Below are 16809 nucleotides of genomic sequence, written 5' to 3'. Positions count from 1 at the left end.
GCCAAAGAAGGTTAGCACATCTGTGGCAGAGACACCTTTACCTGCTGAGCTGTACAGGCTTCCCTTTGTGGCTTGATGGCTTGAATCTCCAGCATTTCTGTAAGCATTTAACTTCACTGAAAGGAAAAGGGATGAATAGTAAAGTGTATGTTGTAATCTTTGCCACTATTTATATTTTGGAAACTTTAATGGTCCAAGAAATTATTTAACTTCCTTATTTAGACCTATGATTTCTCCTTGTTCCAGTGCTGATGTCTGCAGAAAGCCATTGCATTTCGCAGCTTTATGCATCATCCAGTTTTATTGGAGTAAGGGAAACACTCAGAAGCTTTCTAACTTGGATGAGGCACAAGTATATCTTTTGCAAATGAATTAAAATGATCAAAGAAACAGTAGTACAAATTTAGAAAAGGCATCTCTGTGCAGCCAACATGACACATGCTCTGTGGCTCCTTAACTGTAAACTGCTGCTTCTGCTGTGTCTTGCCAGCCTTTCTCACTCAAGCCACAAGCTCTGGAGAAACAGCTGAAATGACAAAAGAGAATGAGTATCTGAATGAGGAAAAGAGAAGAAAAGCAGGTACAGATTAAAGTTATTGAAGATGTAAAATTCATCATGGCAGATTAGATGAGAAGTATTAAATATATTACTGGGTTTTGTAGAAGTTTTGAGTTCAACATGTTTGCCATGTCTCTGACCAACACTGCAGCTGTTCTCGTAGCTGATTAGCTGTTGTGGAGGGGGTAGAAGTAACGGGTCATGAGCAGGCTGAAGTCGTCTAGAAGTAGATCTCCCTACTGCCTGTGAGATTGTATCCCAACACATGATAATTGCTGGAATGGAATATTCTGTGTTAATGTAACTGAGTATTCGGGTTCACTTACACATCTGTATGTTTATATGGATACTACCCAGTTATCATCCTTGCTGATACAGCCAATTATTCTGGAAATGAATGGCAGGATTGAAAATAATTGATTGCTTTATCCTTTAACAAAATGGGCAGTACTTGCCCATGCGTAGAAGTGGTAAAGCCCACTGGAGATGGTTTATAAGGTTGAAACAACTAAACTGCAAATATACAAAAAGAAGACACAGCCAGTCTAACAATTCTAGTGTATGTTGTTGTGATGGCTATCTAGGGCTTATAATATACCAAGTAATATGCCTTAAAAATAATGGAGAGGGATGAGGTGAAAGACTTTGTTGTTCCTTTATGGTAATGGAAATAGCAAGTAGGCTGAGCTATCTTCAGAGAGCAAATGTTTTGCTTTCCCAGACTGAATACTGACTTTGACTTCCCTAAAAAGTGTTTCCACATAGAAAGAAACTGTCCTCACCTTGAAGCCTTGCAGCCATCGCAAGTGTTATCTAGGCATTATTTAAAGCACAGCACACTTCAGCCCTGAGATTCCAGTGCTGTTACTCACTGAATTAAAATCTGATCCAACCACCAATTCAGTACAGGAAGTGTCCAGCTTAGTTAAATGTGGATTTTTTTTATATTTCCCCCTTCCCCCCCCCGAGCTTCAGGTAGCACATTCAGGACACAATGATTCCCCAGTTATTACACTCTTTGAGATGAAGCATAGTTTCTGTGTATTTTATGCAGGTTGTCCCATGGTGGGACCTCATTTCTAGGATGGACCAATTGAGATGTTGCTATAAACACAGGGGGAACAGCAGAGATGCAGGTTGCCTGTACTTTTCCTCAAGATGAGGGTATCCCCATGCTGTCTAAAAATACTGTGGAAGTTGTGCTGGTTTTACAGTGCTCTCCTTGTTCAACTAGTAAATACAAAGCTGCCATGCCAGTCCCTGGGAATTGAGGTGCACCTTTATGGATGGGCCTGTCTGATCTACAGCTGTAGGGTTTTTAAATGTTTTGTTTGGTTGTTGTTTTGTTGTTGGTTTGGTTTTGTGGTTTTTTGTGTTGTTTTTTTTTTAATATGACTTGCTTGATAATTAATAGAGGGAGGAATGCACAGATGGCAGTGGTCAGCACAAATGAGGTCTTACAAGGAGAGGTGGTTGCTTTGTAGTGTGCTGTTCATGGCTGTGTGTAGGACTTGCTATGTTTAGGCTTTCAAGCACAGGCAGTTACACTGCCTTAGTTAGTGACAGTGGTATGAAACCTTTTTTTAAAAAAAAGTTTAGTGGCTAGAGACAGCCTCTTTGCTTGGAGAGCTAGACTTGTCTTCACACCTCCTGGATGGGCACATGTGAACACCTCGATAAACTGGCAGGGCAAGCCAGAAGTTTTGGCAGAGCCAGTAGCTTCCTTTGGGCAACAGCACTGCAGGGCAGAGAGCTGCTGGGTGACAGCCTGTGTTGCATTATACAGGCGGTCTCTTCAACTCCTCTTTAGTGTGTTGGTTATGTGCAATTACTCATTAAACACTTGTCTCCTTGGAAATAAATTTTTAAACGGGCAGAAGGTGAGGGTGACTTTCAGTAAGTTGCTAGACAGCATAGGTCTGCTGCTTGTTTTGTATAGTGTGGGGAGACTGAGCAAATACATGAAGACACTGGCTTATTTTTAGGTTTAGAATAAATGTGTGTTTCTAGGAGAGATGTGTACTACAGGGAAGCTGGAATTAATGTTTACTTTAGATAAGCTCCAATTCTGATTAAAAATAGAAGTCAATTTATGTATTGTTGCAGACATCCTTCAGCAGGATCCTGACGGTTTTCAGAAAGCCCTTTGGGGCTGCAGTAATAGCATACTATAGTTAGAGAATCAAATAAATGTGGCGGACAAGAGGAGGTAAAAATAACTTCAGTTCATGCCCTTTTGACAAGGTGACAATTAAACTTCGCTTATATCTCATGTCACTGCTGCTGTCAACTAATTGTGAGCATAGTTTGCTAAATGCTTCACTCTGGGAAGCTTGGACTAATTTACCATGTGGCAGGGAAGGCCAGCTAATTAAACATCTCACCTGGTTTAACGCACACTGAGACCAGCCCAACCAGGCTGATCCCAGTTTTTTTGGTGATGTTGCTGAAGACTGCAGCATGGCTTGATTTCACCTGGGACATGCAGGTCTGTAAGCAATCCTAAGGAGGATGGTGGAAGCATCACATACTCTTTACTTTTTTCCAAAGGTTCTACTTTTCACTGAAATCGGAGTTGAGGCAGAGCTTGGACTATTTATTTCTTACGGAGGAGTTTCTACCAAAACCCTGGTCTCACTGCTTAGGTGTAACAGTGACTGTTTCCATTTTGAAAGACATCCCAAGCCTTTTCTTACATTGCTAGTGCCACCTGGTCAGTCCTCACCAACTGAGCGAGAGAGGGTCAGGGTGCAACTTCCATTTAGTAGAGCAGTTTAGAAGCAACGCAGTAGAAATCAGCAGATGAGCTATGAAACTGTCATGTCAACCTCCAAATTTGTCTTATTTTCTTGCTGGGCTATGGGATGACAGGGTTGTTACTGCTGAATTCTCCCTAGAACCCCTCTTATAGCAGGACAAATCACTGAGGTGTGTGAATAATGTCATTCATAAACAGGAGAGCCTGCTGTGTTATCACGACTGCCATGCTTCTCTCTTCAGATTATTTGTAGTGAATATCACTCTGGGGATTGTAAATTCCTTACCTTAATTCCAGTGGTTGAAATTGAATTAGGCCTGCAAAATGTTTTTTCCTGGGGGCATGTTGAGGGGCTTTGGGGTGGGTTTTTCTGCTTTTTTGTTGTTCATATTTTAAAAATCACTGGCCTCAACTCAGCATCCTTCTTGCTATCTGGATGCTCAAACTTGATGTTTTTGGCATTATTAAACTGGATAACTGTTCTTCTCCTGGCATATCTCAGGCCAATAACAAGTCCTATGGAGTCCCACAGTTTACTTTTCTGAACTACTGTGTATGTGCAGCACACACCAAATTAAGCCATAGCAGAATAGACAATTCAGGAATAACTGGGTCACAGAAGGGTCCTGTGTATCCCAAATTATTTGGTTAAGGGCTCAAGCTTTGAGTGCCCACACACACAACTGCAAGAAGTGTTTTTTATGTGTGGGGAGAACAGGTTTGAAGCTCTCAAAGATGATAAATAAGTTATTGTTCACCTGAACTTTTCACACAAGGATTGTGTGATAGTTAACACGTGGAATAATAAACATTGAGTGGCCAGCTAATGGAAAGCAGATGTGCCAAGAATGCCAAGCAAAATGTTTGAAAGCTGCAGTATAAACTGGACCTTTTGACAAGTGGCCAAAGCTTGTGTGACCCACCGGGGTTACAGACTAATAGGTTTAGAAATGGAGGCTAAAAAATAAAGATGAGAAACCAGTTTGATATATAAATCAGTGAGCTTTAGTATCCTGTAGAAACATGGTGGATCAGTGGATCCACCATATGGCCAGTATTTTGTGACTTTTTCCTATCTGGACACATTTCCCACTTGGGATTTTTGTTTTTATTTTTGGGTTTGATTTTTTTTTTTTTAGTGATATGAGAGAAATGAGACAAAATTCACTTGTATTTGGCTTAAAGAAATTCTAAACAGCCCAACTCAAAGCTCCTGAAAGCCCTTCCCTGGGTTTCTGGGAGTTAGTTCCAGGCTGTTGAAGAGGACCTGTATCACTGGAGGTTCACTAAAAAGTGAAAATCAACACCCTTTTTATAATTATATACCTAATATCTTCATCTTAAGCTGCAGAAAACAAAGGTACACAAATTTAACAGCATGTAAGTTGGTGTAATATTTGTCTAATTCCACTTGGATTTAAAACTCTCTGAAAACAGGGTGGGTCCTGGTTTATAGTATTGTATTTATTTTGTATGTCTTGTCATGGCTAGTAGGAAAGATTAGAAGTCTGTAAAGCAGCAGTTCCATAAGCTGCTGAGATAGCATTGCTGAAACAGACTGCAGCGTGGCTTTCCCCACGGTGGGGAGCAGCAAAATCCAGCTGTGCTCAGTGCTTGAAATGCACAGGTTGAAATTGGTGAGGTTTTTTTGCATGGGAAGTGATGCTTGCAAAATTTCACTCACAATTTATCCTTTTCACTGCAACATGTTGGTTCTCCTTAGGAGATTGTCTCCTTGTCCTGGGGATCCTCTAGGAGAAGGGGGAAGAGCTGGTGGTAGTTTGCAACTCAGATACTGACTGGGGAGAAGGGTAAGCTCCTTAGGAAACTTGTGATAAGGTTCCATTGTGTCTCATGTCTCAGATTCCCAAATTCTTGTCAGTCTGAGGTTGATGTAGAAACTGCAGTTGTTGTGGCAGGTCTAATTCTCTTCTCATGCTGGACAAAGAATGGTAATCAGTAGGGGGATTTGATTAATCATTTCTCTTTGATGTATTTCTTCAGGTAGCCTACAACTTTTCCCAGAAGTGCCAGGGCTAGCAGTGAAGAGGTGGTCTTCTGGGGATAAAAAGCCCTTTTTTGAAAAGCCACAATTTCAGCATTAATCTCCTTTACTTATAATTCCTCCGAGGTTATTAAGAAGATTATGGAGAAAAATAATAGGCTGGGGCAATGCCTTTTGAAAGCTGGTGACATGTTTTTCTCCAACTTGTGCCGTATGTTTAACAGCCTCATCTAGTCTGAGTTTAGAATTCAGCCATGGGTGAGAGCTCACTAGTTAGCCAAGAACCATTAAGTTAGGTGAGACTGAGACAATACTAGCCTTAAGAGCACATCCACCTTCTTAAGTATGGGGATATCCCTGACTTATGTTTTAGGACTGTCATGTTTTTGGTTGTGTTTCAGGGACTGTTTGTGAGGTGCTGACAAATGCTAGCTTTGGGGTAATAAGCTTAGTATTTCTGGGGTTCCTCTGTAGTCATGGATATGAGATGGGATTTCTCTCTTGACCCTTTTTGAAAGCCCAGCTTCATGTGCTTTGAATTTTTCCACTGGTGGAGCTTCACTTTTTCTTAACCATGGGATAGCCTGTCCCACTCCTCACAAGGGTCCTGATTGGTGTCTGTCAGTGGAGATGAAGGAAACAGTTTTTTCATCATTTTGCTGAAGAGAGGACTTGTGGGGCTGGCACAGCTATTTTAGGGGTAAATATCTGAGTCGCATTGCATGCATTTTCAGAATATATTGCCACATGGCTTATTTTTTGATTTACACATTTTTATCCACTGGTCTTTCTTTTAACGTACATACCTCAAAAGGAATAGCTCATAGTGAATTTGATTACAGTATATTGCCAAGTAAAAGAGTGTTTTCTCCTGTTACGGTGATAAAAGCTTTTTGATCCCTTGATCCTTGGACTGTGGTAATGGTGTTCACCAGCTCTGAGTGACAGAGCACACAATCTCACTGTTGTTCAGTGTGACATAAAAACACGTAGTGACAGGCCTATTGGTGAGACCAACACTAGTGAACAAAAAGCAATTCAAAAGAAGCCTGTGTGTGTTTGGTTTGCAATGCGTGTGTGTACGTTTAAAACATATAGTATATGAATACATGCAGCAAGGTTGTAAATCTAACCACATGCAAACATATGTCACCTGTCAGAACAGAGGAGAGGTGCAAAACATGATGAGTGCTTGCTGTTAGCTGTGTCTCCAAAGGGCAGCCAGAGTCCTGAGTTGCCCTAAGCACATGCTTGACTTCAAGTCTGCCGTCCAGTTCCCCCTTAGGTCAATAAAGCACAAGCACGCTCTTACATTGAAGCATGTACTTCATGAAGCACATAGCCTGCTGAGGAGAGGTCTGCTACATGAATATGAAAATGCAAAGAACTAGATGTACTAAGAAAAGCAAAGAAGAAAAAAAAACACAACCAAAACACCTTTATCAAATGGGAAAAATTTACCTGATGGATTTTTTCGCTTTTACTTGGCTCGGTTCTGTCAGTTACTTGTCTACAGCATATGATAAATGTTTTAGAAATATGTTTTGCTTTAGATGATGCATTTTCATTTGGGCACAAACTCATCATAAATCAGGCTGAAATATACCCCAATATTGAAAGCCAGAGCAAGTGTTTAAGTGCATTGTTAATGCATAGTTTTCAAGGGGATAAAAATGGTGAGGCTGAATCACTAAATAAACTGGATTGCTGCAATATAGTTTAAGAAAAGGAAACCCTGTAAACACCTAAAAAGGTACAATTGATTTTTGCATATAAGCCTCTGAAAAATCTGGCTTTCCACTATTCTTTTAGCTATTATTATGATAAAATCATTTTTTATTAAATCATCAGCTTCTGTATCATGTAAGATTTGCATTGGCTCTGTCTTCCATCCAAATAAAACCTCTGGGATTCTAAGTCTATTTAAAAAACTATAGTAGAGCTCTATGAGAAAGGTGAGAGGCAGTGGTTGAAGAGATAATGACAGAAAATAACAGTGCCAGCAAGAGAACAATTTTTCTTCCTCCCTATAAACTCAAGCTGGAGATCTTACTACAACCAAATGTAAGAACTGACCAGTAGGAACTGAATGCATGTACTATGTGAGGAGATCAGTGTAGGCATCTCATTCAGTTTTCCAGTGGGAACTCAACCTGAACGTGTTACCTAGCTAAAGTAATTCCTCTTGCATTGGATGCAAAAATTGAGGGTGACACCTCCTTAATTCAATGGGAATAACATAGGAAGGTATAGTTTGGACCATGGCAAATCTCAGTCTAGATGTGCCAGTAAGTCTGGATGCTGCAAGTGGTTTGAGGCTGAAATGGCACAAGTTGGAATGTAGGCAGCTCTGCTCCTCTCCTCTCAGTGTTGCTGTAGTAATTTTGGAAATAGAGATCTACCCTTGTCAATCCAGATGTTCACTACTGCATTCTCTGTTACGCACGTGAATGTGGGGAGTTCTTTATCCAAAATATGCTACATTTATAACATGTTATATATTTATAATATATTGATGTTTTGGTCTTTTGTAGTTAATCCTTTTAAGTATTTGTTACAAAGCAACACCCCTCTCTCCAACAGCGTCAGCAGTGATGAGGGCTTAAAAGATAAGAGGAAAGAGAAGAAGCATTTTCCATTCTCCTTGCAAGTGCAATGAAGGCAGCAACCACAATCAATCTTTTGCATGAAGCCACAGTGCAAGAGGAATTGAAGAGGATGATCTTTACCTGGTAGGCAAGAAAAGCTACAAAAAAATTTGGAAAACACATCATCTGCTAAAAGACTAAAGTTTGGTCTCCTAAGCTCCTTACAGCTGAGTCTGAAGGTGGATTAGGTCACACAGCTCGGTGAGAATTGACTAAAAATAAACTGCAGTATTATCATTAAGACCTTGTATTGAGTATTTGCCAGAGAAATACATAAAAAACATGCAAAGGATCAGCAAGTCTCACAACCACAATGGGAAAGCTTCAACACAAGTTCACTTAAAACCTCCTCACTAAGCACATACTGACTAAACATATGAATAATGATTGGGAGATGCAGCAGTCTTTCTATTGATGAGCTTATGGGATGCTTTCCCATCATTTGCACATTGCTGCTGATGGATGCCAGGGCAGGAGAAGGAGGAGGAGACATAGCCCCATCCCCATGCAGGAGCACTGCCTCTCCCCAGCTGTAGCTGAGAGCGAGTGGGAGGGAGCTGAGGACAGGTTAGGGAAATCCACACCTGAATAGATGGGGCTCCAAAGAGTTGATCAAATAGCTTATAGCAACTGTACTTGTAAGTTGTGGGTGCCCATGGGAAGTCAGTGAAAATGTGGAGCTACTTGTGGATATAAACTGGCTTAAAACAGATGGTAAAACCTCAACCACAATAACACCACAGGAATGCCACAGCACAACTTTGATACAAGTGCAAGGAAAGGTCAGCCTGCCGAAAAGCAGTGTCAAAATTAAGCAACGTGTTGGTAAAAATGAGGCAAATGGTACTGAGTTCACTGTATGTCACAGGAGCAAAATTATCTATATATTAAACAAAACCTAAGATCACATGCACATTGGCATCTGGGGAGGAGAAGCCTCCAGGAGGGAAACTATCTGTTAGCACTCAGTCTTGATGAACCAGCTGCATCTGAAAGCAATGCAGGCATGGGGCATTTGCTTTCTTTCTCTTTCCACCATCAGAATATTATTGTGTTGGTTTTTTTTCCCTCTGCAATTCTAGTTATTAATTAAAAAACATTGTCAAGGGTGCTGTTTCAATCCTCAATTTACAGATAACTTTTCTAATTTAAAAATTAATCTGAAGACCGAGCCCTGCCAATATACAGCATGTTAAATTCCAGTTAAATGCTTAATTAATACAAGTGGAAGTAAACTACAAGCTAGTCTTGTGGTGCATGTATGGAGCTTCCCTAGATGATACAAAGCCCAGGGTTCAAGCAGTGAGAACGGGGATATAGAAATGCAGATACAGCTATTCCTACTTTGATTCTTTCACAAAGGGCTGGCATGTGATTTCATGTATTATTTCTTATTCTCAGCCCTTATTTTTACCATCATATTCATTTAACAGTACATTATTATTATGCTTGTTGTGGCAGTTGGATGCTTCCCATTGCTTTTGTAAATGGCATGCCAGGATTTTATCAGTTAAACCGACACCATTGAGACAGGCAGTTTCTGTTTCTTCTCGGACAAAATTCCCACTGGATTAAATGTTGTGAGATGACTTCAGTACTTGGATGTGCAGAAAGAGAAAGAAATGAACGGAAGTGTGGTGTTCCTGGCCCTTCTCTGGATTGTCTTCCTTGCCAAGAACGGAGAGCTGAAATTTTTTATGGACTGACACAGTTCCGTATTGTGTCACTTTCTAGACGAAATAAGTCCTCCCAAGAGCGTGAGAGACAAGTGTTTCATTCACCTCATCTAGCCGCTGTGCTTCCCTCCTCCCTCTGGAGAGGGATCAACCCCTTTCTCCCTCCAGCGTGTCACCCCACGTTTCCTTTAACTTTGTCTGAGCATCATTCAGTGCTCCAGTAATTAACTGAAAAGCCCCATCCCTTTCTTGCTTCAAAAGGCAGAGAATTTGGCTTGGTAGCACTAATGGAATTGCATGTCATTTGTGCAATTTGCTAATCAAAACATATTGACTTTCTGCCTAAAGCAGATTACTTTTATCCATATTGATTGCACAGTTACAAAACCCCTGTGAAAATCTTCTCATTAAATGTTATAAATCTCCCTGCTAATACTATGTAAATGCCCTGATGCTTTCACTTGGTGCTGTAATGAGCAAATGGGCTCTTTCAGCTTACCCATACTCTAGAGGCTGAAGTTACTGATAAGAGTCTCTTCATTTGACATTGAGCTCTGTGCCACTTAGACTGGAAAACGTTCACTTCTTCACAACCCTGGACATACTCACCTGAGTAAGGGAAGATTCTTTCCTTGATGAACACACAGCCTGGTGCAAACCCGCTGCAGAAAATGATTAAGCTTTCACTGGGAGCTTCCCACACTGAAAAACGATTCGACCTGCAACAGTGTTTTCCCACGCCAGTTTTCAAGCAGCCCCAACATCCAGCACTTCTTTGGGGATATCTGTTGTAATCAGAACCAAAGTCCCCATGAACCATCATGTACCTGCACAAGCAATACTGGACCTGGCTGCCTATCTCCAGCTGCCTGTGAGAAGATGCAGTTCCTGTTGTCTCGGAGTTCATGGCCCCTCTGCTCTTGTGTTTCCAAGGATCTACTCTGCTTCTCCTAGCACACCTCCTCATGGACAAGGGGAGCACGTGGAATTAAAGAGCCAAAGCCTAGTTGAATAACAACAAATGAAAGTCCCAATTACCTCTGAGGCATCTTCTTGATCCTCAAGAGTGATCTAAAAATGATTTCTCATGAATATCAAATGCTAAATTTTATCACTTGTGACTGAATAAGGGAAGGATGGGCTTTATGGGACCAAGGGATTTCTAGTACATAACTTGCCTCCCCTTCTCCCTGCAGGGTCTTATCCCCTGGAGGAGACTACCTTCTTCTTTTGCTCTTGCTCATCTTGCTCATGCGATTATGTTCTGCTTTTACTTAGCCATGAAGGTTGCTGCTTCTTTTTCAGAAAAAGTGCTGGAAAACACAGATCTGATTTTTTCCCCCAGGTATTTTCATTCCTGTTGCCCTGACGAAAAGACACCTCTTCTCCCCATGGCTTCCCTTTCCCCAGGAAAAGTATCCTGTTCATTTCAGTGTGACACGAATCAGGCCCTTCTTCCATCACCAGAGATGTGAGGTGTTCCTGCCCATGTTCAAGCAGGGCTGATGGTCCCAAACGACCTCATCCAGACCCTCGCCCGTGTAACTTCCCTCTTCTCCCTCTAGGTCATGGTTCCAGCCGTGCAGATGAGGGCAGAACCGGAGAGACATACAAGAAGGAAGGTGGAAAATGAGATTAAGCAGCAGCGGAAGGGCTGTTTTCATGCAAGAGGGGGTTGATGGAGGGGTGGCGGCAGGGCCCCTCGGGACACCCCGGCTAGCGGGATGGCAGCGAGGGGTGGTGGTGAGGGCAGCGAGGGGTGGCAGCAGCGGGGGGTGGCAGCAGCGGGGGGTGGCAGCAGCGAGGGGTGGCAGCAGCGGGGGGTGGCAGCAGCGGGGGGTGGCAGCGAGAGGTGGCAGCAGCCAGGGGTGGCAGCAGCGGGGGGTGGCGGCAGCGGGGGATGGCAGCCAGGGGTGGCAGCAGCCGGGGGTCGCAGCAGCGAGGGGTGGCAGCGGTGAGGGGTGGCAGCGGGGGATGGCAGCGAGGGGTGGCAGCAATGAGGGGTGCCAGCAGCGAGGGGTGGCAGCAGCGGGGGGTGGCAGCAGTGAAGGGTGGCAGCAGCCAGGGGTGGCGGCAGCGGGGGGTGGCAGCAGCGGGGGGTGGCAGCAGCCAGGGGTGGCAGCAGCGGGGGGTGGCAGCAGCGGGGGGTGGCAGCAGCGGGGGGTGGCAGCAGCCAGGGGTGGCAGCAGCGGGGGGTGGCAGCAGCGGGGGGTGGCAGCAGCGGGGGGTGGCAGCGAGGAGCCGCCGCGTTGCGGAGCGGCGATGCCGGAGGCCGGCGCGGGCCCGACGGGGAGGGAGCGCGGCCAGAGCCCCCGTCGGAGCGGCCGTTACCGGCGGCTGCCGCCCGAGGCCGCCAGGGGGCGGCAGCGCGGCGGAGCGGGCGGGCTGGCGGCGGGCGCCGCGGAGCGGCGGCGGGGCCGGGCCGGGCCGGGCCGGGCTGTGCCGAGCCCAGCCGAGCCGCGGGGCGGGCACAAAAAGCGCCGCGCCCGGCCGCCCCGCCTGGGAGTTGGCGCCGGGGGCGACGTGAGCTCGGCGGGCCGGGACTGAGCGCTCAGCGGCACCGGGACGAGCGGCTGCCCCGGGGGCTCGCAGGATGCCGGCGGCCGGTCGGCGGCGCGGAGCGCGGGTGCTGTGGGCGATGCTGTGGGTGGCCCTGGCGCACGGCTACAACGTGGACGTGGGGCGTCCCGTGGTTTTCCAGGGCCCCAACGGCTCCTTCTTCGGTTACTCGGTGCTGCAGCACTACCACGACAGCACGCGGTGGTGAGTAGCGCGGGGGATGCGCGCCCGCGGGCGGCGCCCGGGATGCGGCGGGGCTGGCGTCGCTGGGGCATCGTCCCCCGCCGCTGCCGCCGCTCCCGCCGTCGGGGAGCGCGACCCGCGCCTCCGCCCCGGCTGCGGAGCCTCTTCCCTGCTCGCGTTCCGCCCGGTTCTGCGTCTCCGCGCCCGCGGGCGGGCTGTGCGCGGGGCGGGGGGTTCTCCCCGGTGCGGAGCGGGGTCCCCCCGATTGGGCGGTGTTCTGGCCCTTCCCCGGGCACCCGCGGTTGGCGTGGCGAACGAGCCGGCCGCCCTCGGGCGCCAGCGGTCCCTCGTGCCTGGAGGGGGACCCCGCTGGCTTGGGGGAGATGTTTAGCAGCCCATCTCCGGGACCGAAAGCGCAGGGGGTGTGAAAGACTTTGTGGTGAAACGGGATGGTCCTCGATAGCGGTAACCTGCGGCGGGAGCTCGGCGCTTGGCGCTGCCCGTGCTCGTCCCTCCGCGCTGCGCCCGGCGAAGAAGCAAATCCCCGCGGTGGCTTGGAGGGATGTTTCCAACTCTGGAGGGGCTCATCCCCTCGGTGTGCCCGCTTTTTGGCACCAGGGACCGCAGAGGAAGTGTCTGTGTGATTTATTTATTTTTCTAACTATGATGGAAAAGAGGGGAAAAAAAAAAAAGAAGTTTGTATACATCTCAGAAAATTATGCAAACTGGCAAGCTGCTTGTTTTTCCCGTCGACTGAAAAGAGCTTTGGAGCATAGTCTGTCTCTCTCTTGTCTGGGTCAGAGGCTCTTTGTTAGAATGAAAACTGATTTCTCTTAACTGGACCTAGTTGATGTCATCTGGTACACTTCTAATGTGAGTGGGAGCCACTGCTGCCAATAAATGTCCACAGAGCTTGTCTTTATCTTTTACACTTAGATATGGCCCGATTAGTCAGCTGTTGATGTTGGAACTGTGGTGCACTGTGATATAAATAAATGTATTCATGCTGGCGTCCAGTTCTTTAAAAATGAATTTCTTTCACACCCTTTAGTTCACAAGTAGCTGTATGCTGTGCCTTTCTCCACAGTGCCTTTCATGGTGCATTCATTTTTCAGGACTTATCAGAAGACTTCATAGAGGAAATGGGCTCTGGGAGAAGAAAAGCTCTCAGTTTAAAGCAATGCTTAACTTGAGGCAGGAACCAACAAAGGATGCAAAGGCTGAAAGTGACTTGTGTTCAGCACAAATTGCTGGGGATTCACAGTGGTGTGAATGAAATGTTCATCTAGTGGGGTACGGAGGGATGAAAACAGGGTTATGTGTTGCTTCTCGTGTAGGTGTCCATCATTCTGATCAATAATGTGAATATCTGAAGATAGCACCTGATGGTGTGATGTTTTTGGAAGGGGAGGTTGACCAGGGAGGTTGACCAGGACCTGGTATTCCACTTTGTTTGGAACTGAAGCTGACCTCACAGTGTTGGGTGTCTGTCTGGAGGCAGCAGTCTGCAAGAAGTCTAGTGTTCAAAAGTGAAAACTCCAGTTACTCAAAATCCAGTTTTTGGAAAATGGACCTTTTTCACCCATAAACATAAAGTATCTAAGATCCATAAATGCTTTTAAATAAATAAATTCTTATCCCTAATACCTGGCAGGGTTATCAGCAGGTCAATATGACCAGCATCACCACTGGGCTGTCAAGGATTGCGAGGGTGGGATTGTCACCACTGGTTGGAAAACTTACCTCTTGATTGAGGAACCAGGGTGTTTGTTTTACATGAGTGCTTCAAAATCCAGTGCCCAGCAGAGGTTGGGATAAAAAGTGTGGAAGGTGTGTTTTTTTATGATTTCCTTGACTCTAGTTTGCTATGTGCAGTTGTGCTCTTAATGTGTGTGTGCAACCTAAAAGTCAAGGGGCAGTGATCAGACTCTCTGCTCTTAAAAGTATGTGCAGCCTTCTTCCAGTTTTCTGGAGATGACACCTGCTGTAGTGGATGGACATATTCTGAAAACAAGCAGAGTTTTGTTTTGTTTTTACATATTGCAACATAATATTGTTTTTAAGCTTTTAACATATTTATTCTGGAAGGGTTAAAAGATCTGGCTCATCTTTCTTGAGATTCAGATCATCAAAGGGCTGAACCTTTGTCAGTGCCTTTATCTATGCCCACTTCAACTGCATATAAAGGCTTGCTGTATTATATAGTACTATTTTAAAACCATATTTATACTGTACAGAATCTTGTTTCTACCTTCAACCATTACTTTGGAGCATGGAAGTCTCTGATTTCCAGTTTGAATTCATTACCTGTTGCAGGTTATTGAAATACAAGATACTATCCCAGTTTATTTGATGAGTGGAGAGTAAAGAGCTTAGCAGAAGTGATCCTGTTTTTCAGATTTGTCAGGTTTTTGCATGTGGACCTTTCTTGTTATTGTTTGGTTTTGTACATCAGTTTTCTTCTTAGCTTTCTAGCTTTTCTTTAGCCAGAGAAGAGTTATGATTTCACTTTCTCATGTCCATTTGGCCTATACACTCCAGTGGGCAGTAGTTACACTAAGTTAACTTTAGATTGTAGTATTTTGGGAATTCAAGGCTGACCTGGTGGTGTGTGTACTATATGAGCCTACAAAAATGTGATTGATATAGCTGAGGCTGATAGGGCTCCTGCCTAACACACAACTATTTGTCTTAATCTGTTCTCAAGCATTTGAGAATGTTGTCATGACAGTTCAGGGCTGCTTGTTCTGAGTATTTGGGCTTGATATTAATCTCATGTACTTCTAATCATGAGAGCTTCTTAGATGAAGTGTGTTATTGTCAGTAGCCTATCCACAAATGTGTGTATGTAAGTGTGTGTGTGTATGTATATATATGTGTGTGTGTGTCTATATACAGTCACTGTTTTGTATTAACATTGTATCTGCAATGGCCAGCTCTTCAACCTCAGTGTTTCAGCCGGTTATTTACCAACACCACAAAGGCACCAGTTTTTATGGGCTGCTGTAGGCCTGAAGATTTTCACTAAACCAATTCAGGGGTTGGTGATTCTTGAAGATTTATATGACACAAATATTCTTGCAGGAGGAAGAAAGGGAGGGATATTTGGTTTTAAATATTATGTCAGATAAATATGACTAGTCAGGCTGCTTTTTTGTGTTTTCTGTGTCTCCTTGACACAGAAATTAGAGTGGAATAAGAGTATTCAGCCTTCATTACCATAGTGTAGCAAGTCAGTGCCTTTTGCCTTGTCTGAAATAGTTAATTGCAAGGATGCTTCCATTTTAAGGTTGTTTTTGCACAGTTTTCATCTCAAGAAAAGTTTGTCATCACAGATGTGCTGAGGTTATTGTATTTCTGACAATGTCTCCTTTTCCTTCCTTGAGTGGTTTTATGGTTCTAAACCTTGAAAGATTTACACAGTTCCCCCTCATTGCCATTTTCGGCCGAGTGAGGAACCAGGTGGCTGCTTGCATTTGGAACAGAGACAAGCTGAAGTGCTTCTGTTCTCTGGATATAATTTTGAAGTTCGGAGTCAAGACTCAAAAACTGACCAGGAATGTTGATTTCTCTGCTTTCCTTCAGACAGTTTAAAAAGAAACAAATGGCAGGTTTTGCCCCAATAAAAAATGTTAATGAGATGTCTCTGATTGTTCTTTTTTAAAATAGCATGTTAGTTTATCTCTCTCCTTTCCCCTCCCTATACCCCCTTCTTGCTGACACCCCCAGTGCCTCGGCAAGTTGAGGGTAACAACTTTATCCTTTCTGGCAAGATAACTGGCACGAAAAAGTGGTGGAGTCAGTTTAGTTGCATGGTGTCCTGCTGGGAGTTTTACAATAAGGGACGAGTCTGGTTTCTGTGTTGTTTCTTCATTCCTTCGGCCCTGCTTGTCACTGGATCACGCTGCTGCTGGAATAATGAAGGCTGTTCTGCCTCTCAGGCTGATGGATGCATGTTGTTTGTTAGTTCATGGTGTATTTGTGTGCAGCCAGAAGGAAGATGTGGGAACAGATTGATCCTGTGGAGGCTGGGCCTTTTGTTAATGATACTGGGTTGCATAAACGGTGTAATGATGCTGTAGGTGCTGCCATGGTGTTTTGGAGAACCTGGGCTTGGTGTTGTTGGCCACAGGTCAAACAACAGCCTTCCTGCTTCTTGCTTTGCATGTAATGGATGAACTACTGGGGTTTTTATTCTGATGGCTTAGCAAGTGACAGAGACCTTTCTGAAGGGGAGAAACTCAGCTGGGATATGCTGGTGGTGCACCCTCCACTGGTGCTGCTTTTGAAATCCGCTGTGGTATGCGAGGATATTTAAAGACTTTTTTCTCTGCCACTTAACATTGCAGTGAGGTGAGGTACCTACACTCCCCAGTCCTTGAGCTGTGATTGCCTAATCACTGCTGGCATGCTGTAGACTG

General features: G+C 44.8%; 1 protein-coding gene across 2 annotated transcripts in view; it reads left to right on the top strand.

The window, feature by feature from the left end:
• The first annotated feature begins 12195 nt into the window (after positions 1 to 12195).
• Positions 12196 to 16809, top strand: part of ITGA9 (integrin subunit alpha 9) — a 226490-nt gene continuing 221876 nt past the window's right edge. For both annotated transcript variants that reach the window (XM_051611862.1, XM_051611861.1), the window contains exon 1: positions 12196 to 12409. In XM_051611862.1, the coding sequence (XP_051467822.1) occupies positions 12240 to 12409 (170 nt within the window). In that variant the 5' untranslated portion in view covers positions 12196 to 12239. The remainder of the gene's footprint in view (positions 12410 to 16809) is intronic.

Source organism: Apus apus, chromosome 2 (genome assembly GCF_020740795.1).
Source record: "Apus apus isolate bApuApu2 chromosome 2, bApuApu2.pri.cur, whole genome shotgun sequence".
In the NCBI taxonomy this organism is placed as follows: Eukaryota; Metazoa; Chordata; class Aves; order Apodiformes; family Apodidae; genus Apus; species Apus apus.
Note: the sequence above shows the minus strand (reverse complement) of the source record. Positions and strands in the feature narration are given on the sequence as shown.